At 38.8% G+C, this 19,974-nt stretch overlaps 2 protein-coding genes across 2 annotated transcripts; one reads left to right on the top strand and one right to left on the bottom strand.

The window, feature by feature from the left end:
* The first annotated feature begins 2,099 nt into the window (after window positions 1-2,099).
* Window positions 2,100-10,254, top strand: LOC116258743 (histidine kinase 2-like). Its single transcript, XM_031636102.2, has 12 exons — window positions 2,100-2,960; window positions 3,876-4,154; window positions 5,409-5,578; window positions 5,688-5,900; window positions 5,991-6,177; window positions 6,579-6,630; window positions 6,773-7,002; window positions 7,099-7,197; window positions 7,296-7,945; window positions 8,371-8,886; window positions 9,025-9,656; window positions 9,865-10,254. The coding sequence occupies exons 1-11, from the start codon at window positions 2,526-2,528 to the stop codon at window positions 9,290-9,292; spliced, it is 3,099 nt and encodes a 1,032-aa protein (XP_031491962.1). The 5' UTR covers window positions 2,100-2,525; the 3' UTR covers window positions 9,293-9,656; window positions 9,865-10,254.
* Window positions 10,255-16,272: 6,018 nt separating this feature from the next.
* Window positions 16,273-19,431, bottom strand: LOC116258310 (CASP-like protein 2B2). Its single transcript, XM_031635397.2, has 3 exons — window positions 18,688-19,431; window positions 18,404-18,542; window positions 16,273-16,895 (listed from the first exon to the last, which is right to left on the bottom strand). Exons 1-3 carry the CDS (start codon window positions 18,909-18,911, stop codon window positions 16,647-16,649), a joined length of 612 nt encoding a protein of 203 aa, XP_031491257.1. The 5' UTR covers window positions 18,912-19,431; the 3' UTR covers window positions 16,273-16,646.
* Window positions 19,432-19,974: the final 543 nt, after the last annotated feature.

Below are 19,974 nucleotides of genomic sequence, written 5' to 3'. Positions count from 1 at the left end.
AGAACATCAAGCATCCATAATCCTCCCTTTCCTTTCTTCCTTCCTCATTAAAGAAAGACAACTGTTGGCAAATTACTTTTCACCCCACATTGTTTTCCATGTAAAACCAAAAAAAGAAACATTTTTTATTATTTCATTCTCTTTCCCTATTCCCACCCTTCCTATAGGGCCATTAAAATATTGCTCTGAAGCTAGAACTTTCTCATCAATCATTTACTTCTTTGTATTTTATGTGTATTTTATTTCACTAAAATAGAGCTTTGTCTATTGTGCCCAGTTTTAAAAATTGCCAACTTGCACCAATTTTCTTTGTTTTTTTCCTTTTTAAATATTTACTTTGGTAAAGACAAAAAGACAAAGTCTGGGCCCAGTCTATAGCTTTTTTTCTTTTTTTTTTTTTGCAATTATATTTTTCTTCTACCCATTTTGGACAAGGAAAATTTTTTCCATCCCCACTTCCAAACTTCTAATCGAATTAAACTGTTTCATTAATGGAGAAAGACAATGGGTCTTTCTTAAATCCAAACTACAAGTGGGGAAAGCAGTTGCCGTAAAAAAGAAAGGTAATCTCAACATCATTTGCAAAATGAGGTTGGTCAGAGCCATAAAAGACCAAAGGAACTCTGCGTCTGAATATCTGTCGGTCTTTAATACCAAAACATCCCCACCTTTCATTCTTTGACCAATGTTCTGTATCGACTCGGCCGAGACAGATCGGGTTTTCCATTCAGCTGCAAGAACGGATCGGGTTTGTATTGAGCGAGCAAGCAAGAGCCACCAACATTATGCATTGACTTGGCCCTTTAAGAGGGTCTAAGTCCTCAATTTGTAGCCGTTAGCTAGATTATGATCCTTTTCCATCATCTTCATCCATTTTTTGTTTGAATTCAGACAATGTAAATGACGTTAGAAACTAGATATCCTCAAATTTGGCAACCAGAGCAATGACATAGTGTTTCATGTATCTGCTTTTGAATCAAGGCAGATTCATGGAAAAACATATATTGTTCTCATTACCAAACGACCCTTAAAAAAACTCCACAACATTTCCTAATAGTTTACATTCTTGCCTGTTATACATAATTAAACTGCATACAATCTCCTTAGGTGCATTGATCACACTTACATGTTTAGGCAGGTTGAGTTAGTGGATAAAATATAAATTATTAATTGTACAACAGACCTTAATATGAAGCTTAATAATGTGAAGTTGACGGTACCTTATCTTCACAACAGACCTTGGTGCAACCTAGACCATGTGAGCAAGAAGAAAAGGGAAGGGCTTCAGTTCTTATATTTGCAGCTCATCCAAATTGTAGATCTACACATAGCTCAAACCAATCTAGACTTTGTCCTGAGTTTGAATCTTTGTGTAATTCAGCCGATCCAAGTTCTTGGATGTGCCTGATTGTATTGTGGTTGTACCAAACTATGCAAAGCTAGAATGTCTAGGGCTTGTTTGGTTGATAGAACAGTTGCATACGGTTCCCTGAATTTGTTTCAAAAATTTGGAGAAATCGTGAATCTATCTTAACTTTTGGGGCTTAACTTTTGGGGGATGTTCATCAAACTATTACCATTTGATGAACCAAATAACCCCCTAAGGTTGGAGAACGAACGGAATCCTAAACTGACGATTCTTTTCCCGATACGAGACGGTGGGAGAACTGGGAGGAAAGTTTTGTCAACTTTTTGCTCTAGTGGGGAGTTTTTGGGAAAGGTGGCGATTAATCGCCGATCTTGTTGGGGGGTTTTGCATTGAATTCTCTCTCCATTTCTGCCCTCGCTACAATCAAACTGTAGCTGGCTCCTTTGGGATCAATAACTTTCACTGTCTCTCTCTCATCTGTGAGCAGGGAAGGGTGACCCATGTTTGAGTTGAGGGTAATGGTGGAGTCCTTTTCAGTTTTTCACCACCACAAAAAGGCAAAAGAACCAGAAGTATTTTTGGCGCTACCATTATTATTGTTATCATAAAATATGTTAATTCCTTTTGATAATAATTGTAGTGATGATATTGATGTTCCTATAGTTAGCTCGTTCTTCGCTTTTCTTTTTTCTTTTTTGTTTTTTTGCTGATGATGAATAATTTTTTTGGAGCAGGGGTGGGGGGTGTTGCAAGAGTGATGTACTCAGTCTCAAGAGACAAATGTCGCTCCAACTCATCTCAGCTAACAGCAAAGCAAAAAGGAGGAGAAGAGAACACCTCAGATAAAACGCCCCATCTGAAAAATACCCACATCTCTCTCTCTCTCTCTCTCTGTGGTTACAGGCCAGAGTTGGAAAAAAAAGACTCAACTTGGTTTCTCGCTCTGTAGATGTGGGTTGTGTGGGTCTTGTGAAGACCTGGTCCTTTGGTGTTTAGGAAAAGGAAGAAATAGTTGGTAGTCACCAGGAACAGCTCTTGGTTTTTGGGCGTCTTTTAGATTTTGATTTTGAGTGACCAAGACAAGAAGAAAAGTGCTTCTGGAGGGTCTTAGAAAGATTGAGTTTTGAAACGGAGAAGTGAAAGAATTAGTACTTGGATGAGTTTTTCTGCCATACCCTGTGTGAATCTTAGGCTACCAAACAAGCCCTTCTTGAAGAAATGTTGGTGCTGGGTTTTGTTTAAAATGTCCTCAAATCTCAGGGTCTCTGGTTCCCACGGGAGGTTGAGCTTGAGCTCCAAGAAGCATCAGCAGCAGCCGGCTCATCATGTGCAGAACCTGAAGGGCGGTGTCAAATGGAGAAAAAGGCTCCTTATATTATGGGTACTGGCTGGAGTCATCGGCTCTTGCGCCATTTTCTGGTGTATGAACCACAATAATGTTACCAGGAGGAAGGAGACGCTTGCTAATATGTGTGATGAGAGGGCTAGGATGTTGCAGGATCAGTTCAACGTCAGTATGAACCACGTCCATGCGTTGGCTATCTTGGTTTCCACATTTCATCATGGGAAACAGCCTTCCGCCATTGATCAGGTTCTCTCTCTCTCTCTCTCTCTCTCTCTCTCTCTCTCTCTCTCTCTCTCTCTCTCTCTCCCCCTCTCTGGTACGTTGGCGGGTATATCAATTAAGAGCTTGGTCTTCCTGATGGTGGTGGGAATGTTCATCACATGTGAAGTTAAGGGCGTTTTTTGACGATTGTACGTTGACAGTATAAAAGAAGAGCTTGGTCTTTTTGATGGTGGTGGGAATGTTGATCTACATGTGAAACAGGGTTACCGAGATTGCCTAAAAGTAAAGAAACATTAGACACTAAAGGTGTTGGTCATATGTTTACGGAATGTTGATCTGCTAGTTTATAACTGTTCTTGAATGAGTTGTGGCTTGCTATTATAACCCATCCCTCCTCACGTTTTTAATGTTAACATATTTGGTATAACTGTTTCCTCGGAACCGGAGTACCAACTTCCTATTGCGTAATTGTGTGGGCTTATCAGTAAATATCTTTGATCTGAAGACTTGTGCAGGGGAATGACCACGTTCCATCTGATCTTTCCATTTTTAATTTCCAAACAGCAGAGGTTTTGAGGACTCTGATTTGTCTGGTTGTATTCTGTGTTTGATATTCTGGTCGGGGAAGATTTCATTAGATTTATGTCATCATGAAAAGAAGAATTGCTCTTTATGTGTTCTAACTTTTTTTGTAAATGTGTAAAGGGACTTATTTCTGGAAAGGTGGTAGCCAGGTTTTCTTCTCAGTTTTTTTTTCTTTTTCTGGGACTTTGAAGGGGAAAATGAAACACTTTTATGAAACCAAAAGGTGCCCCCTTTCATATTCATATATAAGTCGTTCGGACTTTAGTTCTGCATAGACAGTTTAAAAAATTGATCACATAGTGTATACTGTTCTATTGGTTCAACTCGTTTTGGATTTTTTGAACATTATTGCAGAAAACGTTCGCAGAGTATACTGAGAGGACAGCCTTTGAAAGACCTTTGACCAGTGGTGTTGCTTATGCTGTCAAAGTACTTCAGTCCGAGAGGGAACAATTTGAGAAACAGCATGGATGGACCATAAAGAGAATGGGAACAGAAGATCAGTCCCGTGTGCAGGATGACTATATCCCTGAGAAGCTTGATCCAGCTCCAGTACAAGATGAATATGCACCGGTCATCTTCTCTCAAGATACCATGTCTCATATTGTGTCCATCGACATGATGTCTGGAGAGGTTAATTTTAAAATCTCCACCTTTATGCAGAATTCTCATGATTCGCTCTCTGTGGATTACTCCTAAAAATCACGTGGTTGAGCATGTGTGTTCATGCCTTCTTACACAACCTTTGTAATCAGTTTTGACATATCTGACCTGCATTTTAGCATCTCAAATGAGGGACACAATACGAAGCAAAAACACTAGCCGTAGGAAACATTCAATGGAACTCCTTCAATGCTAGAAATTTGGGCCATGTGGTTATTCTATGTCATTTTTATGTATTAAGTAGGACTGCTGTAAAATTGCATATGTTATAGCTTAAAAATTTCAGATCCATATTTAGGGACTTGCAACTTGCTTTCTGCTACTTGGGACTCCAGTAATCTAGGAATTGTATCTTCTTTAGGTGGATATCAGTGAACTGGAATTATATTAGTATTCATTTCTTTTGATTTGAATCTAAATGCCTGGCATTGAAAATTTTATGATGTCTATCCGCATCTTAATTCAAATAATTTGAACGCTAGCCTGGTGCCTCTAAATTAGTGAAACACATTTGAGTTACATCAGTTTACATTTCTTTTATTCAAAAATAAATAATTGGTCGTTTCTAAATTTTATGGCTGCCAAGACACATCATAATGGTTTGAAACTTTGAATAAATTGGCATGTATTTCTAAGTTAGTGAACTGGCTTGAGCCAGATTGCTAGGACTAATGAGCCGAGGTTGAACAGGTTGTGGTTGTCTGAACTTGGCTTGATTAGGCTCATCAATTAAATGAACTATTAATGACCTGCTTAGCTCATATTTCTGTGTGAAAAATTGAGTCAAGTAGCAAACAACTTGAATTGGCTCAGCTAGTGCAATTCTCATCTGTATTTGGCTCAACAAGTTGAGTTGCACATGAGCCAGCTGACTAGGACTAGTGACTCAAGATTGAAGATGTTATATTCATTCAAGCTTAGGTTCATCAGGCTTGTTAATTAATTAAGCTATTAATGGGCTGCTGGACTTGTGTGTGTGTGTGTATATATATATATATATACTTACATTTTTAACGGTTAAAAGTGTAACTTGTTTTATCTTTTGACATGTTGATTCCAGCTTACCTGCCCCGTGTCTTTCATGCTTTTTTTCTTTCCTTCTCATTGTTCTTTATGCCAACCGAGGCTGGTTAGTTTCTGGGTTACATAAACCTTGTACTTTGTTTACATAGAGTGCAATGCATTTCCTCCTAATGAGTAATAGGATTGTCTTTCATTATGCAGCAAGATCGTGAGAACATATTGCGGGCAAGAGCATCTGGGAAGGGAGTTTTGACATCTCCATTCAAGCTCCTGAAATCGAATCACCTTGGAGTTGTGCTCACATTTGCTGTATATAAGGTCAACCTTCCACCTGATGCCACTCCTAAAGAGCGGATAAGTGCAGCTGAAGGGCAAGTTTCTTCTGTACAACTACATGGATGGCCTATTATTGTCTAAAGACTCTAAACTTTACATAAGTACTTCATTCTCTATTTCAACTCTATTATATTTTGAATACAGATACTTGGGGGCGGCTTTTGATGTCCCATCTTTGGTGGAGAAACTGCTTCAACAATTAGCTAGCAAGCAAACAATTGTGGTCAATGTGTATGATACAACTAATAGGTCTTCTCCAATAAACATGTATGGCCCTAATGTAACTGAAACTGGTTTATGCCACGTTAGCAACCTTGACTTCGGTGATCCATATCGGAAGCATGAGATGCATTGCAGGTTGATAATTCAATAAACTTTAAAGTTTAAAGCTTATTTCTCGATTTCATGGGTGTGAAATTGTGGACCAATAACCATATTATTAAACAGATTTAAGCAGAAGCCACCACTACCATGGTCAGCAATAATGATGTCATCTGGTGTTCTTGTGATTGTATTACTTGTTGGACATATACTTCATGCTGCACTGAACCGCATTGCCAAAGTGGAGGATGACTATATGGCAATGAGGGAGTTAAAAGTACGTGCAGAAGCGGCAGATGTTGCTAAGTCTCAGGTGTCATTACTATCCTTGATCTGCTTCTTCTAGTGTTTATCTGAATGCTATGATTTTATACCTCATGCCTGGAATGTTGTGTGGTTGCTTTTGGTCAAGAACATTTTTATGCACTGGGAATTGCCGGTTATTTCTGCTTAATAAAGGGAAATTATTATTGGTGTTGTTGTTTTGAAGAGTTCTTTTCTCAGTTCTCAGGTTTCAGACGGTAATTGTTCATCGGGTTGCTTATCAAATGTAAAAAAACCTCTGGAATGTTTTCTTTTATGGTTAATTATATGGAGAAACCTTCTTAGTGTGATCCACTGTTTTACCATTTACCCACATCAACCATGAAATGAATTTTGTTTTATGATTTTTTCTTTATTTTCTATGGACTAACGAATTCTGTGATGTTACAGTTCTTAGCAACTGTTTCTCACGAGATCAGGACTCCAATGAATGGAGTACTAGGTAACTTCTGCTACTTTCCATGTGTGTGCGTGTTCTCTGCATGACTTTGCTAGAAAAGAGCATACACATAGGCACCATGATGTTGGTCTTTGCAGTCATATAGTTTTTTAGGGATAGCCAATTCTTTATTTTATTGATGCAGGTATGCTGCAGATGCTTATGGACACTGATCTTGATGCAACTCAGCAAGATTTTGCAAAAACAGCTCAAGCTAGTGGGAAAACTCTAATAGCTCTTATAAATGAAGTCCTAGACCAGGCAAAGATAGAATCTGGTAGACTCGAGCTTGAGGCTGTTCCATTTGATGTTCGTACTATCCTGGATATCGTTGTGTCACTCTTTGCAGAAACATCACAGGACAAAGGCATTGAGGTAATCTCAAATTTCTTTTGCAAATTTTGTTCCTGTACTGGCCGAATCATCCTGTCTTTACCTAAACTCTCTCCTTCATGTTTTTGGTGAGAGAAGCTGGCTGTGTATGTCTCTAATCAAGTTCCAGAGATTCTTATTGGTGATCCAGGGCGTTTCCGTCAGATAATCACCAACCTTGTGGGCAACTCAATCAAGGTTACTAGATTTTTTCCAACCCTCAAATGGGATAGTTTGCTTTTCCAATAGATTACTCGATTATTCAGCATGTAAAATTATTGGGTAATTTATTGCAGTTCACAGAAGAGGGGCATGTTTTTGTCTCAGTGCATCTTGCTGAGGAGTTGAGGACCTTGTCAGGTGCCAGCTGTGAGGCATTTAAACAGAAACAAGATTCTTTGTGCATTGGAGGAACAGATTCTTTTTACACACTAAGCGGATATCAAGTAGTTGATAGACGAAAAAGTTGGGAGAGCTTTAAGGCACTAAGCATGAGTTCACAAGTAGAAGCTAGCGGCCCTATAAATTTATTAGTTACTGTCGAGGATACAGGTGTTGGGATCCCTAAAGATGCACAAAGTCGCATTTTCATGCCATTCATGCAGGCTGACAGTTCTACATCCCGTACGTATGGTGGAACTGGTATAGGACTGAGCATCAGTAAGTGCTTGGTGGATCTTATGGGTGGGGAAATAGGTTTTGCAAGTGAACCAAAGGTTGGCAGCACGTTTGCTTTCACTGCTGCTTTTACTAGGGGACAAGCAAACTCACAAGACATAAAGCGGCAACAGTCTGACTCTGTGACTTCAGAATTCCAAGGAATGCGGGCAGTAGTTGTTGATGGCAGAAGCATACGCGCTATGGTCACAAAGTACCATTTGAAGAGATTAGGCATTCAAGTTGAGCTTGCAGATTGTCTAAAATCAGCTTTATCTTTTATATCCAGGTGCGCAATGTTGAACTTCAGTTGTTTCTTGTGCAAATATGATACTTGCACTCTTCTAGTTTCGAAATTTGCTTCAACAATGATGTGACCTAGAAAATCTTATGCATTCTACCTGAAGCCAAAAGCCTGTCCAAAGTTCAAAATCAAACACAAATTTTCATTAGAATAGAAAGGCTAGGAATTGCTGTTCTTCACCTCAAAGTCTAATTGTGCCCTTACTGCACTTTCCAGTTAAAAATACATTACAGATTGCTTTGTACTTCTCAAGTAACAAGTGACAAGAAAATTCTAAATCATATGCCTCATCTCCATTAATAAATAAAGTTGTTTTGTGTACTTTTACAACTCATATGCCTATATCAGGGTTGCTTTGCTGTTCCTCTATTCTATTTGGTGAGTTTTTTTGTTGTCGTTGCTTGTTTCAGTGCCTCAGAGAATGTTAACATGGTGCTCGTTGATAAAGACGCTTGGGCTAAGGAAACTGGCATGGCATTTCCCTCACTTCTCAAAGAGCTTCAGCAGAATGGCAGATCCAATTCCCTTGCAGTTCCAGACATTCCAAAAATGTTCCTCCTAGCAACATCTATAAGTTCAAGTGAGCTTGATGATGCCAAGTCAATGGGATATGTTGATACTGTAATCATGAAGCCTCTCAGAGCAAGCATGATAGCAGCATGCCTCCAACAAGCCTTCGGCATGGGAAGCAAAAGCCAACAAGAGAAGAGACAGCCATTGACATCGCTCCAAAGTTTACTCAGTGGCAAGCAAATATTGGTAGTTGATGACAATGTTATTAACCGTCGGGTGGCTGCTGGTGCTCTTAAGAAGTATGGAGCTAATGTCACTTGTGCAGAAAGTGGGAAAGCAGCTTTAAAGCTGCTTCAACCACCTCACAAATTTGATGCCTGCTTCATGGATGTTCAGATGCCTGAGATGGATGGGTATCAACCTAGTCTCTTTAGCTTTTCTATCATTCCACATCTTTTTACTTCTATCTTCTGTTTTTAAGATTATTCACTTAATTATATCTCAATGAGCTCCATTTTTTCGTAACATTAAGCCACTTAATCACTGAACAGGTTTGAAGCAACAAGGCAGGTAAGACATACTGAAAACATGGTGAATGAGCAGATTGAATCTGGTGCAACTTCATCAGAAATGTATGAAGGCATTTCTCATTGGCATGTTCCGATACTGGCAATGACAGCTGATGTCATTCAAGCAACGCATGAGGAATGCACCAAATGTGGCATGGATGGTTATGTATCAAAGCCATTTGAGGAGGAACAGCTGTATTCTGCTGTGGCTCACTTCTTTGAGTCTGACAAGGTGCAGCCGACTTCTTAACTTCGAAATTAGTTTCCAGGTCAGAATTAACTGGCATTGCAGTCATGACGTTTGGTTATCAACCAAATTCTGCCAGAATCTGGATCTGTGTGAGTTTCTACTTATTCAAGCTGCTCTGTGCTAGTCGAATATATGGCCTGTAGATGCTCAGCTTATTCAGTAGGAGACACTTGTGATTGTCACCAATTTGAGGAGCCTTGGGAGTTTGAAAAACCATGGCAGGCACCCTTGCCTTAAGGTCAGATCTGGGTATACTTTTTGGTGAGCAGAGGCTACCTCAAGGGCTTTACCAACCACTGGCCAGCTAATCTGGGCAAAGGGTTTTCCCTTCGACTTAAAGGAATAAGGACTAATTGTTGAACATGTGAGTGATATTATGTAGTTTTATGAAGTATCCACAGAATTGATAATCTGCCACTCCCATATGATTACTTATTGTGAAGGAAATTTTTGTTAGCTGTTATTATGTTTTGCAGTTTGTACAGTAATTTGTATCCAGAGTTGGATGTCTTAATTTTATAATGGGCAATAAGGACTAATTGTTGAATAAACAACATTTGTTTTTTATGCAGGAGATGTTATTGAGAAGTGCTGTTGGTTTCATAGATTTGCTTTCCTCGCCTTGTGCCAAGAATTTGTACATGATTTGTTGCCATGTGAAGGCCTAAGTGCATCCTTCAGGAGGTAGCAGCCTGACCACCACTTTGTTGTATAAATATTGTAACATAATATATGCAATTCATTTCCTGTAATGATGTTACAGAAAAAGTGTCAAAAGGGCAAATGCTTCATATTGTAGCATTTCATTCTGATTTTGTGATGGCCGTATTGTACAAAGCTGTTTATTTCTATCAGTTTTTGATATCACAGCATATGTTTTGATTGCTTATGTTCTTTCAAGAAGATAATATAATTGTAAAATGTCAATATTATTAAGGGATGCCAATCTCTTCATGCTCATCAGTGCCTGGCTTTTTTTATCTAGTATGCTTTCTCATGACTAATCTTTTGTATAACCATTGTTAAACTAACACTGATAGCTATCAACATGCAGATTGTACCTGCAATAACATTTGTGAGCTTCTGTATTTCTTTTAAGATATTGAAAATTTCAAGATAGCAGCAAAACTCCTAAGTACCTGTATGCATGACAAAGTAGAGGTTGTAGAATATTATTTTTCATTTAGATAATACTTGATATTAAGCTCGAATTTGTACATGTAGGTCTATCCTATATTTGACATGACTATTTGCATGGATTTTTATAGTTTGGTCTGTTGCAAAGTGATCTTCTGTTTGTTGTTTCTCAAAACTAATAAATCCAAGATCAAATTGATCTTTTTGGATTTTTTGTTGGTTAGACATCCACTATTCATGTCTGAGGCATTTAAAAGGAAATAAAGTTTAACTAGTCGATTATGATGACTTGAATACTCCTCTATGGGACGTGTCACAGCATTAATGATACAAAGCTGAAAAAAAAGTAGTCTTTTTTAAATTTCATTGGCAGGATATTAAAACAATACATGTGAAATTTTCGTCTAATTTCATTGTATTAGCTGCATTAACTTAAGACGGTAAGAATAACTGCTCATGTATAGCTTCTGGTAAGAAAGAATGGAGAAACAACTCGAGGATCTGTTCAAACTTCAGGCTGGTCATCTTATTTTGCTGTATGCTTATATATTGGCCCAACTCCTTGCATATGCTTTGGTTGATCATACTTGGAAACTGGTGAAGGTGGTGCACTTTCGAATATTTTCCACACAAATAACAATTTTGAAATCTAAAACAAATAACAACTTTTTCATTATCTAAGATTGGAGATGATGGTACAGTCCGCCACATGTTGTGCACTTGGAATACTTTTCATGGCAAATTGAGTTGCCATCGAGATAAGGTGGTATCAGCTTAAAGTTTTCCTCTGTGAATCATAAGTTGGAGAATGAAAGAGATGAGACACCATTGGAGCTCCTCTTAAGTGGTTCATTTGTTAAGAAATTCTTTGTCAAGGAAGATTATGATATGCAAATTTTTCCAACATTGTCTGCAGCTTTTCTTCAGCGTTAGGAGCGTGATTACGACTTGATAGGCATGCTAATACTGTTGCTGTCATTGGCCTGTCTCTAGTTTTTAGCAATATTCTTTCCATAGTGCTGTTCCTGGAGGTATTTCTCACCAAGTTAGGTTTTTTTTTTCTCTGTTTGTTGTCCTTGTTTTCTTGCGTCCTTACTCGAGCATTTACTTGTTCCTAATCTGCCTTTTTTCTGATTGAGCATATGATGTGCATGGCATGTTCTCTTCACTAATATGTATCATCTGAAGAAGTAAAGCTTATATGTTTTCTTCTCTACCAATGATTTTTTTTTTTTTTAAAAAAAAATTAAACCACCTCCAGGCCGATAGACATATTGATATTAGTCCGCATTTTTTTCTAGCTGTGCATTACCAGTTGGTGGTGCAAACTTACGTGTTATTCCCGAAAAATTATTTACTTTTGTCTAAGAGCCGATCTTTTTGAAGATTTTAAAGCAAAAAATATCTTGACCGAAGGGATAAAATATTCTAAATTCCATCCAAGTGAATTGTGCTTTGCAAAATTTTTCTAAGCAGTATTTTTTTCTGAAAGTATCATGGAACGTGCTTTTATACGATACAGATTCAAAAGACTATGTGCCCTTATCTCCTATTTTATGCATTCTGCCATTAATTTTCTCAACAAGATTAGAAAAATAATTTTAACAATTTTTTTTGGATGGATGAGCAGGGGTTAGGCAGATGAATCCCTACTAGTTTATTAATGGTACCCAGTGAAATTCATTTATGAGCTTTACAAACACTCAACAGTTTGCTCAGTATCCTCCCTAGAGGCCTCCAGTCAGTAGGTAGGCTGGCATAAAATTTCCCAAAGAAGAAAAACCTAAAAGCTGCCTGCATGAGATGCTCTTTATGCAGTTACAGTGTGGAGGTACTGCTATTTCTTGGAGCATGCTATTTTTCTGTCTTATTTAACTCGCTGGTGCACGTCTGGTCCAGACTTATCAATCATCGTCACAATTCCATGAGTAGGTAGCTTAGCTAGTTTTAGACTGCCAAATGGCCTAGCTTTTTCCCAAATGCATCCCCTGCAATTGACAGCCTCTTTCTGTTGTATTGCTATCGACAAATCCATCATGATCTTGGCTTTTCCAAATTAGACTGATAATAAATTTTAGCAATTAATTTTTTTTAGAAAATAAATATGCCCAGAAAAGAAAAAAAGTGAACCAGTTAATAGAATAAGCAGGTAACCATGGTTAAGGGACAAAGGGATGTTTTGCCTTAAAAGTGCAAGTGTCGGAAATGACATTTCTCTTTCACGGGAAGGTCGGAATGAATGTGTCGATTGCTTACAGGCAGGGACTAATTCTAAAAAAAACAGAAGTACATTAATTGGGGTCAATATATTGGTTGGATCAGGTTAAATGGCATCTGTGTGTGTGTGTTTGTGTGTGAGGTTTTTCTGGCACCATTTTTATCTGTGAAGGCATCAAGGCGGTTGAGTTGAGCTTATGGAAATATATGTATCTCGAGCAATTCGCTACAACTTCACAAACAATTGGTGGAAGTTCTGAAAACACATCCAAGTTTTGTTTGTCCGTCCCTGATGTAGTCCACGATAAATAATCAGTACCTTTTTTTATACAAGTGTCTTTTGTGTTGTTACACAAAAAGGTCCAATGAGTTACTGGCGTCAAATGGATATTGACTGGTTTACAAGATTGTTGTTTCACCGTTGAAAGAGAAGAGGGAATTATGCAAAGGACAGGTTTCTAGTTTGATGCTCATGGGTCTGGTGGGTCTGATGTATTTGTGCCTTATGTGGTGGGATGTGGTACTTAAATTGAAGGGTGCCCCACTGCCATTGTTGACGCCGAAGCAACTCAAGACCTCAAAGGTAGGCAGAATGATGGGTATTCGGGTCTCTAATTTAGGCAGTAGGCTGTTAACCTTTCTAAATAGTGGGTTGTTAACCTCTTGTTCACTGAAAAATGTTTTGGCTGAAGAGGTGCTTCTTTCTAGCATCTTAAGTATTCTTCTTGATAAAAAAAAAGAAGTGAAATTTGAGGTTTTACTAATCTGGGTTTCATCAGGGGCAGAGCCATAAATTCCACCTCAATTTTTTTAGAAGGGCTGAACAGTATTTTCAAATTTTGTATAGGGGCCGAATAATATTTTTCTGAATTTTTAATATTTTTTAAAAAATTTTATGAACATTTTTAAAAATATAAGGAGTGTGATTGGGTGGGCATGGCAGCTGCCAGCCCTCCCTTCCCTCCGCCTCTGGGTTATAAATTTAGATTTTGATATGGTACAAAACTTTTTTCAATTTGGATTTGAATTCGAATATGAATATGTGAATATCCAAAAAGTGGACACAAATGTTTGATTCAAATTGATCCCATCCATTGACATATCTACATGTAACTAATCAATTGAGTGAGGTGATGGGTGTACATTTGGGTGGACAAACTGGTTTAGTGGGGATGAACCACCAATAGGCAAACTGCTATTTTTAGCACTTATTGCCGGACAGGGAGAAACCGGTTCAGTTTCTTGCTGCTGGCCTGGTCACTTTTCTCGTCGTGAGTGTACAAGGTATGGGCAGCCCAGCAGTTGAGGAGGGGCCGTCGGAGCAGACGAGAGTTGCTACTTGGGTTTGGAAGGGCTGGGTTAGCCCCGCTCAATAAGAAGTTAGGTTCAGGCCAGACCACAGCTCATTCCCACAGCCTGGACTTGGCACCCAGGTCTGATTTTTTAACTATATAATAATAATAATAATAATAATAAATATGTATTTTTTAAATAAACTAATATTTTAAACAAGTTATCTCTTGAGCAGCCGGGGCCATCCCTGCTCGGCTGGGACCGGGTATGTTTAAATCCAAGCCCGAGAGCGAATGGGGCCGGGTATCCAGCGTTAGTTTGTATAAATGTTACTGAAACAGAAGATGTTCGCCTGTATCAGGCAGCTAATTCTTCACTTTTGCTGCGTACAAGTGCAAACCATGGGCTCTAGTTTGCGATTTTGTCCAATATATGGTTTATATTATTTGAACGCTGTACTTCGTTGGCCCAAGAGAAAAAGAAAGCCTTTTCACATTAACTTGCTTGGTCTGCGTGAAAGACAGAATCGCAGCACAATCTTCAACAAATTTAATTCCCAAATATCACCGAGGAATATCACGTCGCTGACAGCTTTTTACCTTATCTTACAAAAAGACCTTCCGTTTTTTTTAACGAAATATTTACATATGACTTCTCAACGTTTGATGCATGTTCACATAGCCATCTAAAATTTGAGAAAATACAAGTTACTCCTTAAGTATACAAAAAACAATCTACAAGCCATGCTTCAGTAATGTAAAATAATTAAACATATTTAAAAAGACCATTTTACTGTCCAGGTTTTGTAAATTTTTTTAAAAATCACATTTTATCAGGCAATTTCTCAGTTATTTCACATCTTTCACTGGCTCTCTTTTTCAATCTTTTGTCTTGACAATCATACCTAAAAAGAAAAAGGCAAAACAACAAAGAATCTAATGAAAGAAAATGTAGACTATGAAAAAGTGTTTTATTTACTTATTAGGGGTAAAATGATTTTTCAAGATATTTTCACGTGTTCCATTCATGAAGCATGTATTTGTGAATTATCTTATAATTTAATTAGTAATTTGCAGTTTTCCAAATAAGCAGTTCTCCTAAATTCAACAAAAAGTGATACGAGCTATAGATTTCTTGTCCGCTTTCAGATAAGAGTCCACCTTTGCTTACCACATGCTAAACCTCAATCAGTTTAGCAATGCAAACAATCTGCAAAGAGAGCGCCTTGTTTTACGACTTTCCATTCATTAATTGCACCGACAGATGACGGATTTGCGAGCATTTACAACCAAAAGATATATATAATTCCACTGAATATGCATTTGTTGTCATATATACTCCTATCTGAATATATTTGAGTTATTATCTTTAGTTTGATCATATTCAAAAATGTAGTCCCTAGGTTGTTACCTGTGAGGTTCTCCTCGGGTATTAATAGGAGAACTAGCGATATTATCACGAAAAATTGAACTTGATAATGTTTTCAAACATTGCAATAATTTTATTTTATTTTTGTGACATTAATGTGGTAATTTGAAAATATAGCTGACGTTTGTGATCATGATTTGACTTAATAATTAGATTTAGGTAATAGATATAACATCTAATTCTTGTTGCACGTACGTTTCTCCTTCCTTAGGTGCAGCACCAAGGTGGGTGTGAACTAAGGAGTAAGCTGCCTTCTGCGATATTCTTCTTCTCAGAGATCAAACCATATACAAATGTCATTTGCTGATTCAGAAAGTAGGACATTCTGAGTCATGCGATTCTAACATGTAAATAACCAGTGATGTCTGAAGGCTTAAAATGTATTTAAACTTGATGAATCATAATATCATATTTCCACATTGGAAAAAATAGAATACAAAGTTCGATTGTTAATAAAAGACATTCTGAATAGGTTTGTGTAATCAAATCCAGTCATATAACTTGTGCCTATGACTTTGTCCTCATCAGTTCTACATTAGAGCAGTGACATATACAACAACATACACAAAACTCATGTTGAAGGGTGTACTGTAAAACCACCCACCAAGCAGCATTGCATTGTGCCCAAGGGACAGATTGAGAAAAGGGGGTAGCTTCACCTCTAACAAACCACCAGTTCTACAGTTTATGCCTATGATTTTGCCATCATCCATTCAACACTGGAGTTAAAGGTTGTGCCGTAAGACCACCTATGTCTCAAAGCAGCCATGGCCCCCTTAAGGAAGGAGGAAGAGTAACTTTTATTGGAACTCACGTTGTTTCCTCTTTTCTTTTGCATTCTCTCTCTCATTTGAATTTCTGCATTCATCCCTACACACACACACACACACATTCATGCACACACATACAGAAAACGAGAGCCAAGGAACTGCAGTAAACCACTAGTTCTACAGTTTATGCCTATGATTTTGCTATCATCCATTCAAGACTTGAGTTAAAGGTTGTGCCGTAAGACCATCTATGTCTCAAAGCAGCCATGCCCCCCTTAAGGAAAGAGGAAGAGTAACTTTTATTGGAACTCACGTTGTTTCCTCTTTTCCTTTTGCATTCTCTCTCATTTGAATTTCTCCATTCATCCCTACACACACACACACACACATTCATGCACACACATACAGAAAACGAGAGCCAAGGAACTGCAGCAGAAAGCAGAGTTATTTCTTTAGCTTAGGACGTAGCAAATGGCAGTCCTCACACGAAGTTAAGAGCGCCGGAGAGACTACCACACGCTGATGCTCTTGCCTTTGCCACCATACAGCCTAAACAGGTTAAACGCAGACACACAAGAGAGAGCGATCATGCTCAAACTGACTACATAAGAACCAACGATGCCTTCCCCCACTTGGGTGCAGAACTTTCTGTACAAATTACACAGCTTCATCCATTCGAACTCATGCTGCCCTGTCTCTGCAAGGGCCGCCGACTGCGTGGCCGCAGCTGCTGCTGAAAGCAATACATAGGCCATCACCTGCACAAAGTGCTTTCTCAATTGATCAGTTTCTCAAAGGCATGGGAACAAATCATCCAAGTTTCACATTCAAGAGTGAAAAATCTTATGAAATGATCTTAATGATCATGGGTCATACAAGCACCAAAACATGAAGGCAGGGATGTGAAACTCTTCACCATTGATAGGCATTTCCTTGGAGAAACTTTTTTGGTGTACTGAATTGTAAAAGCTCTACAAAATATGAAACTGAACAAAGAAATCCAAACTTATGTGAAGATATGAAAGTTTTTTCCCACCTCTTTCATTTGAAAGCGCATTGAAAGACCTTTCCCCGTTTATGTATGAATTCCCCTCTCCAGCACATCCAACTGTGCGATGAGAGTGTCAAGAAGGTACGGAACAAGCTAAAATAATTAGACAGCAAATCATGGGATTTTGATTATATTTGCCAGTAAACTGTTATAATGGACAAAATTGCAACTTCCCACTATAAATCAGATACCAAGGATATGGCGGCAATCAGGAACCGACAAAATGGATTACTGCTGCAGTTTGCCTCGAGTTGATTGAAGGTGAATGGTACTTCATGAATTGAGAAAAAGTTCGAAAGATCCTTCAAAAGAATATCAACGTCAATGTGAAAACTTTAGTTTCAGACAAAAACAAGGTCGATGACATCATTAGAGGCAAGAAAATTGGACTTTCTTCGACCGGCCTTCAGCCAATAGATGCAGCAAATACGGCGCTATAAGTTGGGCAAAAGGTCTCAACAACATCATGCACTCAGCAGGATTTGATGCCTAAAAGCATATTGCGTTTCACTACGGTTACTGTTTGCCAATTCTTTATTGAAAGTCAGCATCATTAGTCCTACTGTCTTTTCCATCACAACTCTTCAAGTCCCAGCTGCTTTGCAGAACCTAGACAAATTTGACTGTGCCACATCTGAACATGCATAGAAATATATTATGCATTACATAAGTGGCTGAGTGTTATATTCTTCTAGAATGTAGCCTTGGTTATGTTTGGTTCATTATCAAACATTTTTCAGACTACCAACAGATCAGATGTTTGATTCACCGACGTTGCTGGATACCATCTAGGCCATTCTTGCGCCCAAGAAAAGCGTGGATGGGGATGAAATCATATACGAAAGAATATTTGTGCTCCCAAAATGGGAAATCCAGACCTAAAAGGAAGAAAAAACAAGAAAAAAACTTGCATCAATTCTCTTTATATAAGGTAATCGAAGCAGGGGATCAAATTTTCAATTATCTTCTAGCAAGTTACTGCGGTACACCATGATCACAGAGGCAGATTCTGATAGCTCCTCAAGAGCGATCTGCAGTTTTCATCCTAGCAGGCGGAGAATCATGAATAACGAAACCATTGTGCAGAAATTCCTCACGAGGAAGTGACGAGAAGAGAAATACATCCAGGAAAAAGAAGAGGTCCCAAAGATTTCGAGATAGTTTTAAGGGAACTGAAATATATATTCACCAGAGAGAGCACGGGTGAGAGCCAACCTGGTCGCACGAGAAAATGATCCAAGCCAGCGGCTTACTGAGCAACAAGCTACCGCTTTCTCCAAACAGGCAGACGGCACACCTTAAGCCTTGAACCAAGCAATAAGAAGCCGCCATTCCATTTGCAATCACCAAGAACCTGCAGAAACAGAAGCAACTCTCAGAGACGTACGTCTTCCTCAATCATCCAGAGAAACTAACCACAAAGTAACAGAGCAAAGAGGTAATGGACCAAGAACGGCCGTCTCAAAAGCAAATGCAAGGCCAGTAAGCAAAAAACTCACAGCAAAGATCTCATATCCGTGAACTTGGCCCTCTTTTCAAGGGTGAAAATCTCCATGACTTCTGTATCAGTCCCTACAAGAACAGCCACAAGAGCCCCTGCTCCGCATATGACACACCTAAGAACAAGCTCTGTGAGCTTCAATCTCTTCTCAGCCACCTTCAAAGCATGAGGACGGCAGGCGCTAGCATTCCCCGCATTAGCTACTACATCAATGGACCTCATGTTTTGTCCCCACAGGTTCGTTCCCTAGATCACCACCACCAAACGCACCAGGTCTTAATAAACCTCCACCAACAGAGGAAGTAGGCAGTGCTGTCTTCAAACAACCTGACAAGGTTTTAGAATTCCTAGACTATCACGATAAAGAGGCTGGCAACGAAGGAATCTTTAGCATCCATAAATCAAGGATACTTTCTCGACGACGAGGAAAAAATTTGGGGAAGACCAAAAAATAAATGCTCGAACAGGAAAGTTCTCCTGCATGCAAAGTCGATAGAATCACTGGGGCTCTGCAAGGCTGCAACTGTGTGATAGTTCCAACAAGCAAAATGAAATTTATTGCCTTAGGAGAATGGATGCATTCAAAGGACGAGGAAGGGGGATGGGCGCTTGGGTCCTTGATGAAGAGCCCTTTGTAATTACAGTGGCGGAGCTTTTCGTAGAGAAAGGATTGGGCAGTGGTAGGATTGCCTGCATTCTTCTTTTATCTTGGAAATTTCATATTGGTATTTGACAGTGGGACGGTGTCGCTTTCTCCATGGTTGGTGCCAACGCTTTGTATGGAGTGCGCAGGCCACCTTTCTGGGCGTGCGCTTTTCTTTTTCCCTTCGTTTTCTTTTCTCCCTTGGCCTCGTAGGGACAATCGAGTCCTCGGTCCATTGTTGAAGGACAAAGCTGCATCAGGCCACATGAAGACACGTTTCAAGCATTATTAAATTACGTAGCAATTGGATTATTAGGAGACAAAGCCGCGTGGCTTTTGTAAGCTTGGTTCACGGACGGACTTGGTATCTCGACTATAATTTTTCTTTGTCAATACACTCGCTGTAAATAACGGCGTGAGTGGTTTCAAGCATCGCATAAATCGGCAGGTTAGCAGATCGAATTGCGTGCAGATGGTGTCATGAATGAAAGCATTTTAGAAATTTTTTAATCGTATAACTTATTTTTTTAGTCTTTTATTTTTTTATAATCTCTTTTTCTCTTTTTTTTTTTTCAAATCCCTGTTTTTTAATTTTATCAACAGCATTCTGGCCACCGCACACTTTTGTGCACGCACATGAAT

Source organism: Nymphaea colorata, chromosome 8, assembly GCF_008831285.2.
Source record: "Nymphaea colorata isolate Beijing-Zhang1983 chromosome 8, ASM883128v2, whole genome shotgun sequence".
NCBI classification, from domain to species: Eukaryota; Viridiplantae; Streptophyta; class Magnoliopsida; order Nymphaeales; family Nymphaeaceae; genus Nymphaea; species Nymphaea colorata.
This window is presented reverse-complemented; position numbering and strand designations above follow the sequence as displayed.